The following is a 16,141-nucleotide window of genomic DNA, read 5'->3' as shown; positions in this document are numbered from 1 at the left end:
TGTCTACTGCTAAGCTGAAACTTCGAAAAATCATAAATTCCTCATACGAAGTCATTTTTTGGGCGTTCTTTTTATCAAACTTCTCGGTTTAACGAATACTACGAATTTCGTTTAGATCACTAAGGCTAAAAAGTAGTTTATCAAAAACTCACTTTTTACGACATTCAGCACCATGTCGTTTTTATCGCGAAACTTCGACAGGTCATAACTTCTTCGTTATAACTCGGATTTTGGTGTTCTTTATATCCACGAAATCCTTGTTTCGACCACTACAACTTTATGTAAAGATATCGGGATTATCTCACACTTTAATTTTGACTCTTATTTTTACTCTTAATTAATTTAAACCCTAATAATTAATCATAAAACACATAATTCACATAATATTCACATAATGCATTTCATTTCTTCAAAATGAGTTACAAAGGTTAACCTAGACTATCACCTCAATATAAATTCCTAGGCTAGAAACATGAGTGTTATAGAAAATAAGATTTTTAATGATGGAAGGAGTAGCTATGATATTTTTATGAGTGAGAGTGTGATATGGATTAGGAAGCAGAAGAGTAGTCTGTCCAAGTTTAGTTACATGTATAGAAGTTTTGTCGCTTAGTAAAATAAAAGAAGAAAAATTAGGGTCTGTTTGATAGTGAGGTGACTAGTTCAGTCCAAAAAATTTGGCTGACTCGGTCCAGGTCACCCCGTTTAATAAAGCCTGATAGTGATTGACTAGGTCAACAATGACTAGCCCAACTCCAAACTCGGTCCACCTAAAAATGTGGCTGACTCAAAGGGTGTGTTTGAAAAAATTAGCTGGTAGTGGGTAGCTTGTAGGTTGTAGTGTTTTGTTAAATGCTACATGAAGTAGCATTTGGATTTGGAGCATTTAGTTTAAACTAAACGCTAGAAGCTTGTAGTGTCAAACAAGGCTTTATATTCAAAACAAAGCGTTTTGTTAAACGCTAGAAGATAGAAGCTCTCAAACGCTCTGTGCCGAGCACGCTCAAAAATAATAATTGCATTCCCTCTTTACCCTCTATGACCTAAAAGCAAAACCGGCATCAATACAACAACATTAGAGAACATCACAACAATTGTATTCTCCCCCCCCCCCCCCCCCCGAAGTCAATTGAAAAATTGATCAAAAACTATATGATTTTCTACTGAAATCAGTTAAATATAGTTTTGCAATCACGAGACTTGGATTATGGTGTTGTAAAACTAAATATTATTGGGTTAATGGAAACTAGTTGAAAGTACAAGTTTGGAAGAAATGGATATATATAGGTTACATGAGTAATTTGTGTGTATGTGTATGTATTTGTGTGTATGTGTGTATATTTGTTTCTATGTATGTATATTGGTGTGTATATGTATGTATTTATGTGTATATTTTGTAAGAAAATTTGGGTATAAAAAGGCTTGGAAATTCTGAGAATTGTAGTTTCACTTTCAGATTAAAGTATTTGGGTGGTACTCCCAATCTTTGCTCGGATAAGACTCGGAATTGAGAGCAAGAAAAGAAAATAGTGTTGTTATGAATTTCATGAATGTTGTAGTATCTAGAAAATGATGACCAAAGTGATTAAGTAGTTCATTTGTTTGAAAACTATCAAGGCAATTTTCTTTGTCCAGATAAATACTCCAACTGTCAAAACCAATAACAATCACTAAAACCGGATCATTAATAAAGGTCAAAATAAAGTCAATAACTATCACTGAAAACTATCAAGGCAATTTTCTCTGCCCCCTTGGACCTCGCTAAGGGCTGCTGACCCTTGGACCCCACTCCTAAGGGCGCTGCCCCTGGACCCCCGTAAGTTTTGGGGCTTCGCCCCTAAATAACAGTCTACTTTGAATTTTGAATAAACTTAAACAAGTGTGCACTCCGCACCTTCCTTACTTGTTTAATATTCATCAAGATTGAATTTTGATCGACAAGTTAATCAAGTACAACTAAATATACATTGATGATACAAAATCACCAACATATTTGTGTTTATGTGTACGTATTTCTGTATATGTGTATATTTTTTTATGTATGTATTGTTTGGGCATTGTCTTGTAATGGTAAAAACTTAAGAGGTGTTTGGTACCGAGAAATGAAGAGTGAGAAATGAAAGTAATTCCCATTCTCTTGTTTGTTTAACATAAAAACAGAAGAAACGAGAAATAAAATGAATTCTCATTCCACCCTTTTCATTCTCTATATAATATAGAGAAAAGCTGGGAAATAAGAAAGTGTAAACCAACAATCGAATAAAAAAGAGGAGAAATGCAAAAGGAAAGGCGGAGAATTGAAAAACAAGGAGCCATACGAAAATTCTCTTCGACCCCTGCCTCCATTGCCTCCTTCTCCTTTGCATCGATTCATTTTTCTTTAGAAAATCAGTCCGTGCATAAAAACATATTTGTTGTTGTTCACGATTTCTACCTTATATATTGCTTGCACTGCCTTATTTCACGTATTCCAAAAATTAGATAAGACTAAATTGGTTTGGAGGGTTTATAAGTAGAAGATTAAACATCACCTATACCATATCATCTTCTTTAATTGTTTATTCTAATATAAATTTAGGTCAATTAAGGTATGCACGGAAGGTGTATGATGAAATGCTCCAGAGAGGTTTCATGGAATACTTTGGTTGAAATGAAATAGGGAAGGTTGAAGATGGAGATGAATAACTTAAATATATCAACGTACCCCCAATGTTTAAGTGTTGCAATGAATTTTCCCTTGAAACAGACCTGTATAAGGTCAATAAGAAAAGGTATTCACAAGAAGCGAAAAGCCAAAAACAATTAAATAATGAAATCTGATATCTCCTTCTACATGCTATAGATAGATCAAGATATTATTTTAAAAAAGAAAGATAAATCAAGATATTTATTGGCAAAGTTGATAACCACAACACCTTTGTTTGTGATCCTTCTCATTGCCCATAATGATATGCAGGTAAGATTGATGATGTATTTTGTTGTTGACAATTGGTGTAGTTTATAACATGTTAATTATGATACAGAGCAACATAATACCAACACTTTTATTCTTAAAGTAATAAAATAAAAGGTTAATTGGCAATTATAAAAAAAATTAGAAATGCATAAATACACCTTCTACTCTAAGAAATGAAAGTTTTTTTTGCTACATATCACACTCTCATTTAATTTGTCAAATGTAATTTTGTAATTATTATGAATTAATTACTCTTCCACATGTCATTTACAGGTTTTTTCTATATTAATAAATTACACATAATACTTTAATGTAATAATTACAATAAATATAGTAATAAATGAATATCAATTTAATTAATGAACTTACCTTCTTATTTCAAAATTCTCAAATTAAAGTTTATTAGTTTATTAGTTTATTTTGTTTATTTATTTAGATTTACAAGATTAAAATTCATTTTAATAATTCATTATTTTTCTTATTTTTGTATAAATCCAAAGTTCATAAATATTTAAAGCTTTATATATATATATATTTTTAATTAACCCATGTAATACATGGGTCTTACACTTAGTAATGTGATAAATAAATATGTAAATTATAATGCCATTATTGTAAAAGAATATTTTTTTGAAATAGATAAATGTGATAAAAAAAACATATTTCCATTTCTTTTTTAACAACAAACAAACAAGAGAATTGATTATCTTGTATATTTCTCTGATGAATTCTCCATTGCTCTAAACGGTTGAATCAACTCTTTTTCTCCAACCAAATTCTCCTTCTTACCATCTCCATTCTCTACTTCCATTCTATTTCTCTGTACCAAAAGCACTCTTAATTCATTCAACAACATTTTAAGTGTATCCAAACACTCAATTGGAGTTAAATAGATTATAAATTTGTTGATTTTTCAACATGCTGCAGGAGGGATACTTGGATGGGTGGTGGGGATGCTTGTAGAAACAGTTCTTTTGATATTAAGAACAGTTGGTCCGACGAATCCCCGACCTATCAATATAAAATAACATCCAATTAACATTTGGGTCTCAAACCATATCCAACAATCCATACGTGGGGTAAAAAGACCATTTTAACCATAAAGGGACCAAAAACATAACAAAACAAGCTATAAAAAAGATCTAAACATCTACAAGTCAAGGTTCAAACTTGATACCTTAGAAAGCTTGCACAAAGGAAGATGGTTCTGGATCAAAAGTCTTCTCACCAAGCAAAGCAAATTCCAGCTTCTCTACTTACTTCACAAAGGAAAAAAATGGCACCAAAGACTTCTTAATAACTCAAGAACACGACAAAGAGGCTCAAGGTTCGATATAGGGTTTTTATGGCAATGGAGGCTGGTAAAGAGGCCAGCCTTGAGGACTTGAGGCCTTTATATAGGGTACAACACCCTAAATTAGGGTTTCAACATCTCACACGTACGCACCACATACAAGTATGTATGCCCAACGTACGTGCTCGAAGTCCCATCCCACCCTCGCATCAATATGCTAAGTGTACCAAGTGGGACGCCCCGCGTACTCGCTTTACAGCTTGTACACTAAGCGTACTGCTCAAGGACTAAAATGCAGAACTTTTAATAACAAAGGACAAAATAAGAAACATACCAGGGTTCAAGTGTTACATGTGTTATATAGTATTTGGTGGTTTTTAACTATAATTACTAAAACTTATTACTATTATTAAATAAATAAGTATATATCTTTTATATTTGTGTATGTGTGTATATTCATTTCAATGTGTGTATATTGGTGTGTATGCATATGTATTTGTGGTTATTTTTCATTAGAAGGGTATTATGATTATTTTCATCATTCACCACAATCAGTAAAAGAAATAATCAAATAACATAAACTCAATTAGATGTCCACTCAGTCAGAACTCTAGCCTAGTCAGCTTTTAACCCAATCAACTCTAACCCAGTTAGCAACTATCAAACGACCCCTTACTATTATTATCAGAAACAATCTGAGTATACTTGTGGAGTGAAGGTGCAAGGTTGCTCTGGTGTCCGTATACCACTCCGATTGCCCTAATGTCATTTAATATCATAGTATTAAACATTTGTGGGAGAGCAATGGGGTCGTTGCTTTATTGTTGGGCCGAATTGTATGTGTGAAATGCTAGCTGATTTGTGAATAGACTCATCGAGAAAAAAGAAGTGTTTTTTCCAAGAAACATTTAAGAAATGTAACACAATCAGTAAAGTTCATACCAGCAAAATTGTGGTCTGTAAATACAAATTATACTTGAAATGACATCGAGTAAAAAGTCACTGTCATAGTTTAGCTCAATTTTAAGATACTAAGGATGTCCTTTATGATCATCGTTCAAGAAAACTTAATTTTTTTCCTGTACACTAAATGTGGAGCAATCATAAATGAGAGGGAAAATCAATTTGAAAGAGGGTAAGTGAATCACGCTTTAGATGGAACCCTAGCTTAATGTGTGGAAATTACGAGTACTCTTAAATGAGAAAGAAATTGGTTTCACCTCTCATACATGTGGACCTTTACACATGGACCTAAACATATGGGGCGTATTTGGCAAAATTAGTTGGTAGCGGGTAGCTTGTAGTGGGTAGCTTGTAGTGTTTTGTTAAATGCCACATGAAGCAGCATTTGGATTTGGACCGTTTTGTTTAAACTAAACGCTAGAAACTCGTAGTGCCAAACAAATCTTTGTGTTCAATACAGAGCGTTTTGTCAAACGCTAGAAGCTAGAAGCTCTCAAACGCTCTGTGACAAACACGCCCACGGGTTTCCATTTATAAAATCACATGTTATTCACAAGGAACAAGTTAACTAAGTCAAAATCCTCGTATTCCTTTATTTAACCCATTTTTTGAAGGTTCCGTAATACATAAAAATAACTTGGCATATAAGACTGGTCGGAATAGGCAACGCCCACCGACGGTTTTTGGAGAAAAAATAAGAAAATGGGTGTTATAGGATCTTGTGGTGGCAACTAGAAGCGACCTAGAGACTAATAACATGCATAACCAGTGAGGTGGGGTGGTGGTTGTACAGTTATAACATGCAAAAATACCCCATAGTCGTTGCTCACACTTAATGGCCTAAGAGATACAATTTGCGTAATCCTGAAGACCGGATGGAGAAATTGGGGAAGAACAGGAAACAAAGGAAGTGAGGAATCATTAAGTGTGTCTCGAAAGAACACTTTAAAACCTAGTTTGGATAATTATTACAGGGAAAGAAGGGTTTATGAAATACTTTCGATAGAAAGTTCAAAACGAATGTTTTGATCTGTGATTAGCAAAAATTTATAAGATAACAATCGAAAAATTCAAACCTGTACTGATTGTTCCGAGTTCGTCAATTGTGTATGTGAAGGTGAGTGGTCATGAAGGTGAAACGATCGGTAGGAAGAGGCAATGGTGAAGGTGTGATGTCTTGGGTTTGTAGAGAAAATGGGAGGCTTTCAAGTAGTCTTCCCGAGACCGATTGAACTGAATTCGAGAGACTGGACGTTAGGGTTCATAATTCATAATGGTAGCTTCAACGTTATATAGGGACAAATGAACAGTTATGTGAATGAGTGGGATCGCGGGTTGATTTATCCAAAGATCGTTGCTACTGCAATTTAGGGATTTAGGTTGTTTCATCATATTAATGGAACTTGGGAGGTGGGGTAGAAGATCGTGGGGGTGGAGCCGTGAATTAATGGAACTGTAAAAAAACTGTAATTCGGTACTTAGGGGGTGTTTGGCTTAGCTTTTGAAAGGGCAAAAGTCCTTTTAGGAAAAGTTGCAAAAAGTCAGGTTTACATGACTTTTCCAAAAAGTTCATTTTCTTTATATCCAAAAGTTGTTTTTACAAGATCTGTTGCTTTTACCAAACATCTTTTAGCTTTTTATCTTTTCCTAAAAGCTAAAAAAATGTTTTAAAAGATAAAACAAACACCCCCTTAACACGGCTGATTAATCCTCTAATCGCCTAGTTGTTGTTACGGGTTGTTCATCACTGCTCTTGTAATTATCCCTTTCTTTTTTTCTTCCTATCTATTTTATACTTTTACTTTCTGCATTTTAGATTTTGTCAAAGATTCAGTGCATTTTTATATCATGATAATTTTCTATGTTATCAATAATTTACATGGAGATAGTTTGTTGTAGCTCTCTAGTTTCTGATGCATATATCATCAAATTTGCTCTTTTTGCTACGCGTGGGCATTATGCAATTATTAAGGAGACATGTATGATCATTTTATATAAAGTTATAATTCTATGAATGCGATTTTTATTTCAAATACAATCTGGTACATGTACACTTTCCTCCAACATTAGTCAAGAAAACTTTGAGGGTTCACCTCCTTCACAAGAATTTTTGCACTCATAAAATCTGCATCAGTCTTCAAATTTCATCCCCTTCTTTTTATTGGTAGATTTTCATCCTAAAAGAACATCGAGCAATAAAATTATGCTCAGATTCATTGCTTATCATAGTTATTTGATTCTGACAAACTAAAACTACTCAGTGGCATTTAGGGATTATTATGTGAAAGTTGGGGGAAGTTTCCCCTCAAGGAATGATGAGATCATTTGCAATGCTCTTTCTGGCTGGTAGCTTGGAACTGTATGTCCTGCACCTCTTACTGTGGTAAGTACAACTCCTTTGTAGCCTACCACATATCCTCCAACCTATCACATTTTTAACATCAACTTATTAAATTTCTTTGCATTTATAAATATATTTCGTGAACACATATACTGTTATTCAACGTGATTTCAATTTTAAATATCATGTACCTCTTTGTTATAGTACCATGGTCTCCAAGAAGTCGCTACTGGGAGCTTCAACTTATTCACGGAGTACCTTGAGGATGTTACTGGGACCCGTCCATCTGTGTCACCACTGCCGATTCATTATAAATCAAATGTAAGTTTCTGTTGTTTATAGACCATGCTAAGTTGGTTGGTAGAGTAGGTGAACTTAACCTATATATCCAGACACTAACACCATTTTCAATAAGTTGTGTGATAGTAGGCAAAATGGTTGTTGGGCTATCCGTCCATCCAACACCGCTATACAAAAAAATCTTGAGTTATATGCAAGAAACAACAACATACTTTCCTTGACATGTTTATTATAAAATCTATGTTTTAGAGAAAAAGATACCCGCAATGTGACCATGAGGTATTTCGGGCATGAAGAGCTTCTTGCACGTCTGCTCGATTTAGATATGAGTCAACATAATCATCAGAGCAAGGATCAAAGGTCTTGACCTGGTCCAACACATCATATGTAGTTCAATTAGATTTAATAATTTGCTTTATGGTCGAATAATTATTGGCTAATTGAAAGAAATAGCAATGTAATTTTGTTAATTTCTTAGTTGTGGCATCCTACTTTCATTTTAACCTATCACAACATTATAATTTGAATAATCTACCCACTTTTAGCGACGCCATCTAAATAAAAATCAATTTCCATTGCTATAATTGGGTACAATTAGATTTTCTAAACTTCAATGTCATCATGAAAAATAAACTGAATGTAGATTGCTATAATTAGGTAAATCTTAATAAGAATTTTTTTTTTGAAATTACAATCTTGTGTGAAAAACAGTAATATGCTACAATAAAACAAGTGAACAAAATATGTCGCTATTTCTTCCATTATCACTTAATTAAAAGAGTAGGATATATTTTATTATTATAGAATCAGAGACTTACAGTTCCGTTAGTTCCAGATTTTTGTGTAGTATCATCACAAAATGGTGCATAAATGTTGTAAATATCAATTCCACCATATTCACCGTCTCCCTGGCTTTGATACTTGTAGCACTCTTCTGAGAAGTTCCCAGTAACATAGTCACAGTACTTGTTGATACCTTCATTTGTCTCATCAGAGTTTAGGGCATGTGTCCAATAGTAGTCATACATCCCTTCATAAGATGTATTGTCATCAATCCAAGCATTCCCAATCTACACAATCACAAGACATACACATTTAGCGTATTAGTCCTTACGTGGCATAGTACACACGATAGATGACAAGGATTATAACAGCATTTATGTCTTTTGCACAAACAAGTGATCAAGAGTGAGTCCTTGTCCCGCCTTTTAGGGTGGAATAAAAAGTTTCATTCCAAAAGTAGTCCTGTCCTGTCCTGTCCTGTCCTGTATAATAATTACTTACCGCAATCCCACGAAGATTAATAATCGTTGCGTTAGTTTTCTTGTTTTCTGAGAGAATGAGGGATGCGAGTTGAGGTACGTAGTGACCTGCGTAGCTTTCGCCTGTAATAAAGAAATCTCGGGTTTTGTATTCGGGGAATCTTTCAAGCCAGTTGATGAGGAAAGTGTATGAGTCTTTAGCTGTTTGCTTGTCCCCTGTCGTGTAGTCAGACGATCTATTTGAATACGAGAACCCCACTCCAGCTGGCGACTCCAAAAATAGTACATTAGCCGCTGTCAAAACTTTCAGTATTTAGCCTTTCACATTGTATTCACAGAAACAGGATATGTAACTGGGACAAAATGAAATTTTTTGACATATGTGAAAAAGACATGAATGCCCTCATCAATTTTTGTTACCATTGTTCCATGAATAATCATTGCGGTAGAGTGTTTTCCCATCATTGTTGACTCGGAAGGGTCCAAGTTCTTCCATGGCTCCATATCCAAACGACGAGCATCCTGGCCCTGTATAATACATTCATTACTAGTTTTACAGTATTTTTGTGTGAAAACAACGCGTTATTGTATTGTTTTGTTTGTTCACATAGACTTGAATCATAATAGAAGCATTATACCTCCATTGAGCCATAGGACAAGAGGTTTGGTTGAAGAATTGTGAGGTGATTCAGCAAAGTAATAAAACAACGCCCTTCCAGCCTTTGAATCGACTGTTACATAGCCTGAATAATGATCAAAATCGACTTGTGGTTGGCCTGGCAACTTGTCAATCATATCTTCTTCCTTTGACCCTTGTTGAGGGACAATAGAAAGTGGAGATAAGTTTGATGTGTCTTCTTCTGTCCATGGTTTGACATGTGGTGGATTCTCTGATCTTCTTGACTCGATCAATTTATTGAGGTTGGTGATCTGGTTATCCTTTCTTGCCACACAAAAACCGAGAAAAGAAAGTGAAAAAACTAACAACAAATAATAAGAAATGTGGTTCATTTTAATTATTGACATAGATGAAACTGTATCAGGCATATATGTTATATTATGTGTGTTGTGTCTCATTATATATTGTGAGAGAAGAAGCATGGTTGAAGAATTCTTTGCAGCTGGTTGTGTGCTGTTGTAAGTTGTAACGTCATTTCCTATGCTCATTTGTCTTGCTCTTTGGAACCCTTTATTAAATTTAACTATGAGTAAGAATCATTACTGAAGAACAAACGGTAGTTGGTTGTAAACTCCACATTGAACCAATTCATGAAAAATAAATGTCGGATTTTTAAGGACAATGCTAAAAAAATCATTATGTTATTTACTTATCTGTGTGTCTATTAAAATCATTATATTTTCTGATTTTGAGTAATTCGTGCTTCGCAACCGGATAATCCAAGAATATGTTATGTTTCAGCATTTATTTATAATATATCGTTATGAATAGATACGTCTTTTTTCCTCTACTTTATTTTTCTAAATTTTACTTCGTATTTTACCTATCCCGGCTGGGAGTGCTTTATGTATATTTCTTCAAAAATATAATTGAATTTTTTTTTTTTTTGCTTTCTTGAGTCAGAGACAACACATGGTTTTATCTTCAGGGCACCTTTTATTTTAACCTGCTTGCATTATTTATGTTTCAAATTTTATCTGTTTACACCATATTTCTGTCATCTTTCAGAGTGAAATAATGTGCTATTTAATCATCAACCCTATTTTATTTTAATTTCTAGTTTACAATTCGAAGTACTTTCAGTTTTTCACCCTCTAAAAATGTAGCAATACCATGAGAAGTAAAAAAAATGATAATTTCAACTTTTGTTCTTCCAAATCATATGCTGTAAATGACCCTTTTATCATTCTGTGAAAGATGGAGGAATTCGAAGTACGTTTAGCAATGCTAATGCTCTTTATAGCCTACCACATATCCTCCAACCTATCATTTTTGAACATCAACTTATTAGATTTGGATATTAATTATAATCTTTTATTTATTTTTGCCAACACCGATGCTGTTACCTCTTTAGCAGTCACTACTTGAAGCTTTAGCTTGTTTACAGAGTACTTTGAGGATGTTACTAGGACCCACGCATCCATGTCACCACTACCAACTCATTATAAATCAAATGTAACTTTTGTGTGACATGCTAACTTGCGCCTTGGTTCTTTGTTGTCTGGATAAACGATGTTAAAAAAAACTCGGGACAGATTTGTAAAAAGTTAGGAGTTATTGCATCCAAGATTTAGTTAAAGTGTATACTAGTTGGACTTACCTGTATATCCAGACATTAATATCATTTTCAAGAAGATGAATGATAGTAAGTAAAATTGTTGTTGTGCTGTTTGTCCATGCAACAATATTGTGGCACAAAAATCACGGGTTACATGCAAGAAAAATTATCGTACTTTCCTTGCTATGTTTGTTATAGCTTCCTAGTTTCAGAGGACAAAAGTACATGCAATGAGTCCGTGAAATATTTCGGGCGTGAAGAGCACCTTACTTGTTTCAGATGAGGAGAGATAATCATCAGCGCAAGGATCAAATTTCTGGAAACATCATGTCTTTAGAATGTAGCTCAATCATATTTTGCTAATTGCTAGTATGGCCGACTAATTATAGGGTTAAATGCGGAAAAAGCATTGTACTTCCATTATTTTTCACTATAGCATTCTAGTTTCATTTCTTCATACACAAGATTGTACTTATGAAAAATTACCTAGCTATAGCACTACCATTCAAATGCAAAGCTGTTTCCACTGCTCTAATTGGGTAGATGTTCGAAAGTACAATGTCTTTTTAAAAAAGAACATAAATTAGAGTGCGACAATTTGGTAGAATATTCAAAGCACAATGCCCTAATAAGAAAAAGAAAATAAAAGTATAATGTTTTAATAGACAAAAATGAGAATAGCAGGTTAAATAAAGAAATAAATAAAAGTAATTGTTGTTTCTTTCATTTAACCCTAAACTAAATGAGTAGGATACTTTGCATACATTTTTTTTTTATAAAGTGAATATATATTTTTTGAATGTTGCATGCTATATGTTCTATATTTAATGGAGTCAGATACTTACATAACATTGTTCTTACATAACTACTAGATTCAGGTTTTTAGTAGTGTTGTTACGTGCATAGATGTTGTATAAATTAGTTTCACCCGCTAGTGTGGGACTAGCCTACTTGGTAGAGGCTTTGTCTATTAGATTGAAGGTCTCGAGTTCTAATCTAGGTGTTAACGATTTCGTGATACTAACTTCTAACCACTAACCCCACTATTAAAAAAAATCACCCATTTCATCTCCTATTTTGTGTAATGTCCAATTTAAAATAGTTAAAGCATTCATTCCATTTCATAAAAAGATCACCATAGTATCTGTTAGCAAAAACAGAGGATACTTGTCAAGACTCATAACAAATCTGATGTCACTTGCCAAGTTCTGACCCATGTTAGGAAGTAATGTGGATAACACACGAAACCAAAAACACACAAAGACACAATATTTACGTGGTTCGGTCAAGGTGACTTATGTTCACGAGCAGGATGGGAGTATTCTTTTTTCACATGGTTCTCAAACAGAGATTACAAGTACAACCAGTAAGGATTCGTCCTGCTCACTAAGGATACAAAAGACACGAGACAAATGACTTAGCATGCATCCCAATTTATACTTGAAGGTTTAGACCTAAACCTTAATGGACCAATCACATTAACCCATAGGCACATAAATGGTGTTAACCAATAATAATCCGTCATGCAGCAGCTTCTGGAACATTTATCATGGCATGAACATCAGCAACATGCTTGATGGAGCATTATAATCCATAGTTAGCATGCATCCCTACATATACTTACGAGATTAGACTTAAAACCCTAATGGGCCAAGCCCATTAACCCATATGCCCATGAATGGTGTCAACCAATCACAATCTGCCATGCAACAGCGTCAGAAACATTCATCATTACATGAACATCAGCAACATGAATGATGGAGCATCATGATCCATAGTGGCACATCATGATGCAAGAGTGGCACATCAAGATCGTCATGGCATATCAATCATCATGGTGGCACATCAAGTAATAATCATTTAGCATCTTCAACTTCTGAGCTTCCTTGAACAGTCATGAACATCATAGGGGAATTCATAGCATACAGATCATCAAGGGATACCTTGGCATATCAAGGAACCAAGTGGCGCATCCTTGCATCATGATTGCGCATCAGGCATGTAGATGGCAGATCTTGATCAAGGGATGGTACATTCAACACTAAAATACTTATGAACTCATTAGCTTAAATGCTGATCTACTCTTTAAAAATAATTTGTATTCTCAGGTCACCAGTAGATAGGTACCGATGACCAGGTTTTGAGAAGACGGAGCACATTCAAGACTCGTCTTTTATTTTGATTCATATTTTGGTGTCTTTCAAAACTATACACAGAACACACTTGTATTAAATTATATTATTAATGCAATGGATGATGTTGTTGTTTGTTTACTATTATGCATTGATATGATACTGTACATGACGTCCTCCGCCCCCGAATATTTTCTTCGTTCGGTTTAGGGGTGTGACATCAGCCCAACATAGGGGTGATCTGCATATTCGGCCATACAAGGCTTTAAAAGGAGCAACCTTAATGTTTGTGTGATAGCTGTTGTTGTATGAGAATTTGATTAAGGGCAATTGGCTATCCCATACCCTGCCAAAATAACACACTTGTATTAAATTATACTATTAATGCAATGGATGATGTTGTTGCTTGTTTACTATTATGCATTGATATGATACTGTACATGACGTCCTCCGCCCCCAAATATTTTCTTCGTTTGGTTTAGGGGTGTGACATCAGCCCAACATAAGGGTGATCTGCATTTTCGTCCATACAAGGCTTTAAAAGGAGCAACCTTAATGCTTGTGTGATAGTTGTTGTTGTATGAGAATTTGATTAAGAGCAACTGGCTATCCCATACCCTGCCAAAATTTATTACACAAGATCGAATCATATGCTCTAATGTTTGAATGGTTCGCTCGCTTTGGCTGTCGGTCTGAGGGTGATAAGCAGTGCTCATATCGAGGTGGGTCCCCATTGCCTTCTGAAGTGACTGCCCAAATCTAGAGGTGAACCTACTATCTCGATCAGAGATAATGAATATCGGCACCCCATGCAGCCATACCACTTCTTTTATGTAGATTCATGTTAACCTTCCCATCTTGTATGACTTTTTCATTGGTAGGAAATGAACGGATTTGGTTAACTGATCGACAATCACCTAGATAGCGTCCAGTCCTTCTACTGTCTTGGGTAATTTCATGATGAAATCCATGGTAATTCTTTCCCATTTCCACTCGGGTATTACTGGTTGCTGTAGCAATCCCGAGGGCTTCTGATTTTCCACTTTCACTTTGGCACAACTAAGACACTTGCCCACATAAATGACAATTTATGCTTTCATGTTTGGCCACCAATAATGTTGTTTAATGTCCAGTTACATCTTATTGCAACCTGGGTGGACGGAGTATGATGTCTTATGAGCTTCGTTCATAGTTACGTCTCTGAATCCCCCAAATTTTGGAATCCAAATTCAATTCATGAAATATTAAGCTCCGTCTTCTTTGACTTCGAGATTTTTATCCATTCCACATAGTGCTTCATTCGCGCCATTTTCCGGCTTCAATGCCACCAGTTGAGCTTCTTTGATTTGTGAGGTTAGGTGGGAGTGGATGGTTATTGTTAGTGTTTTCACTAGGCGACCCGAGTATTCTTTTCTGCTTAAGGCATTGTCCGCCACGTTAGCCTTTTCTAGGTGGTACTTGATCTTGCATTTATAATCATTTAGCAGCTCAACCTACCTTCACTACCTCATGTTTAGATCCTTTTGATTTATAATGTGCTGAAGGCTTTTGTGGTCCGTGAAGATGGTGCACTTTGTACCATAAAGGTAGTTCCTCCAATTTTTTAGGGCGAAGACCACAACTCCCAGCTCTAGATCATGGGTGGTGTAATTTACCTCGTATGTCTTCAATTGTCTGGACACGTAAGCTATCACTTTTCCGTGCTGCATAAGAACACAACCTAACCCCTGATTTGAATCGTCGCAATATACTACGAAGTCTTCGGTTCCCTCCGGAAAAGATAATACTGAAGCACTACAGAGGGCTCGCTTCAGGGTTTGAAAGGCAGCTTCTTGCTTGTCAGTCCATTTGAAGGGTACACCTTTTTGGGTTAGAGTGGTCAGAGGCTTGGCAATCTTGGAGAAGTTCTGAATAAACCTTCAGTAGTAGCTTGCAAGGCACAATAATTGCTTGATTTCTGTTTGCGTTTTCGGAATCGTCCAGCCTTCAATAGCTTTGATCTTGGAAGGATCCACATGAATTCTTTCCCCACTGACTACATGACCCAAGAAGTTTACACTGCAAAATACAGAACTTGCATTTAGAGAGTTTTGCATATAGCTTTTCAGCTCTAAGAGTTTCCAAGATCTGACGTAGGTGCTGACTGTGCTCCTCCTTACTTCCAGAGTATACGAGTATGTCATCAATGAAAATGATTACAAAATTATCGAGGAATGGGCGGTAGGCTCAATTCATGAGGTCCATAAATGCTGCAGGAGCATATGTGTGGACCAAATGGCATAACAACGAATTCATAGTAACCATAACGGGTTCGAAAAGCAGTTTTGGGAATATCTTCTTCCCGAACTCGTAGCTGATGATAACCAGACCTTTGATCTATTTTAGAAAATTAACTGGCTCATTGGAGCTGGTCGAATAGATCATCAATCTGAGGGAGTGGATATCGGTTCATGAAAGTGAGCTTCTTCAACTCCCAATAGTCGATACACATTCTGAAGGATCTGTCCTTCTCCTTGACAAACAAGATCGGAGCTCCTTAGAGTGAGAAGCTTGGCCTTATAAATCCTCTTTCTAGAAGTTCTCTTAATTTACTGGATAACTCTTGCATTTCGCCGGTAGCTAAACTATAGGGTGAATTGGCAATTGATGTGGCTCC

General features: G+C 35.4%; 1 protein-coding gene across 1 annotated transcript; it reads right to left on the bottom strand.

The window, feature by feature from the left end:
• Positions 1-7,490: 7,490 nt before the first annotated feature.
• Positions 7,491-9,926, bottom strand: LOC145099255 (serine carboxypeptidase 1-like). Its single transcript, XM_079036846.1, has 8 exons — positions 9,755-9,926; positions 9,537-9,644; positions 9,139-9,410; positions 8,673-8,924; positions 8,116-8,222; positions 7,935-8,021; positions 7,746-7,851; positions 7,491-7,637 (listed from the first exon to the last, which is right to left on the bottom strand). Exons 1-8 carry the CDS (start codon positions 9,909-9,911, stop codon positions 7,491-7,493), a joined length of 1,236 nt encoding a protein of 411 aa, XP_078892972.1. The 5' UTR covers positions 9,912-9,926.
• Between the last annotated feature and the right edge of the window lie 6,215 nt (positions 9,927-16,141).

Source organism: Lactuca serriola, chromosome 4, assembly GCF_051521515.1.
Source record: "Lactuca serriola cultivar US96UC23 chromosome 4, Lser_US96UC23_V15, whole genome shotgun sequence".
NCBI lineage: Eukaryota > Viridiplantae > Streptophyta > Magnoliopsida > Asterales > Asteraceae > Lactuca > Lactuca serriola.
This window is presented reverse-complemented; position numbering and strand designations above follow the sequence as displayed.

Bases quoted from the DNA above. Each gene is read 5' to 3' on its own strand.
- LOC145099255 (XM_079036846.1), bottom strand. From the start codon at position 9,911: ATGATTGACAAGTTGCCAGGCCAACCACAAGTCGATTTTGATCATTAT. The intron at 8,925-9,138 runs GTAAGTAATTAT...GTGATTGTGTAG, and splicing joins TTAATCTTCGTGGGATTGCG to ATTGGGAATGCTTGGATTGA. The intron at 8,022-8,115 runs GTATCTTTTTCT...TTTTTTGTATAG, and splicing joins ACCTCATGGTCACATTGCGG to CGGTGTTGGATGGACGGATA.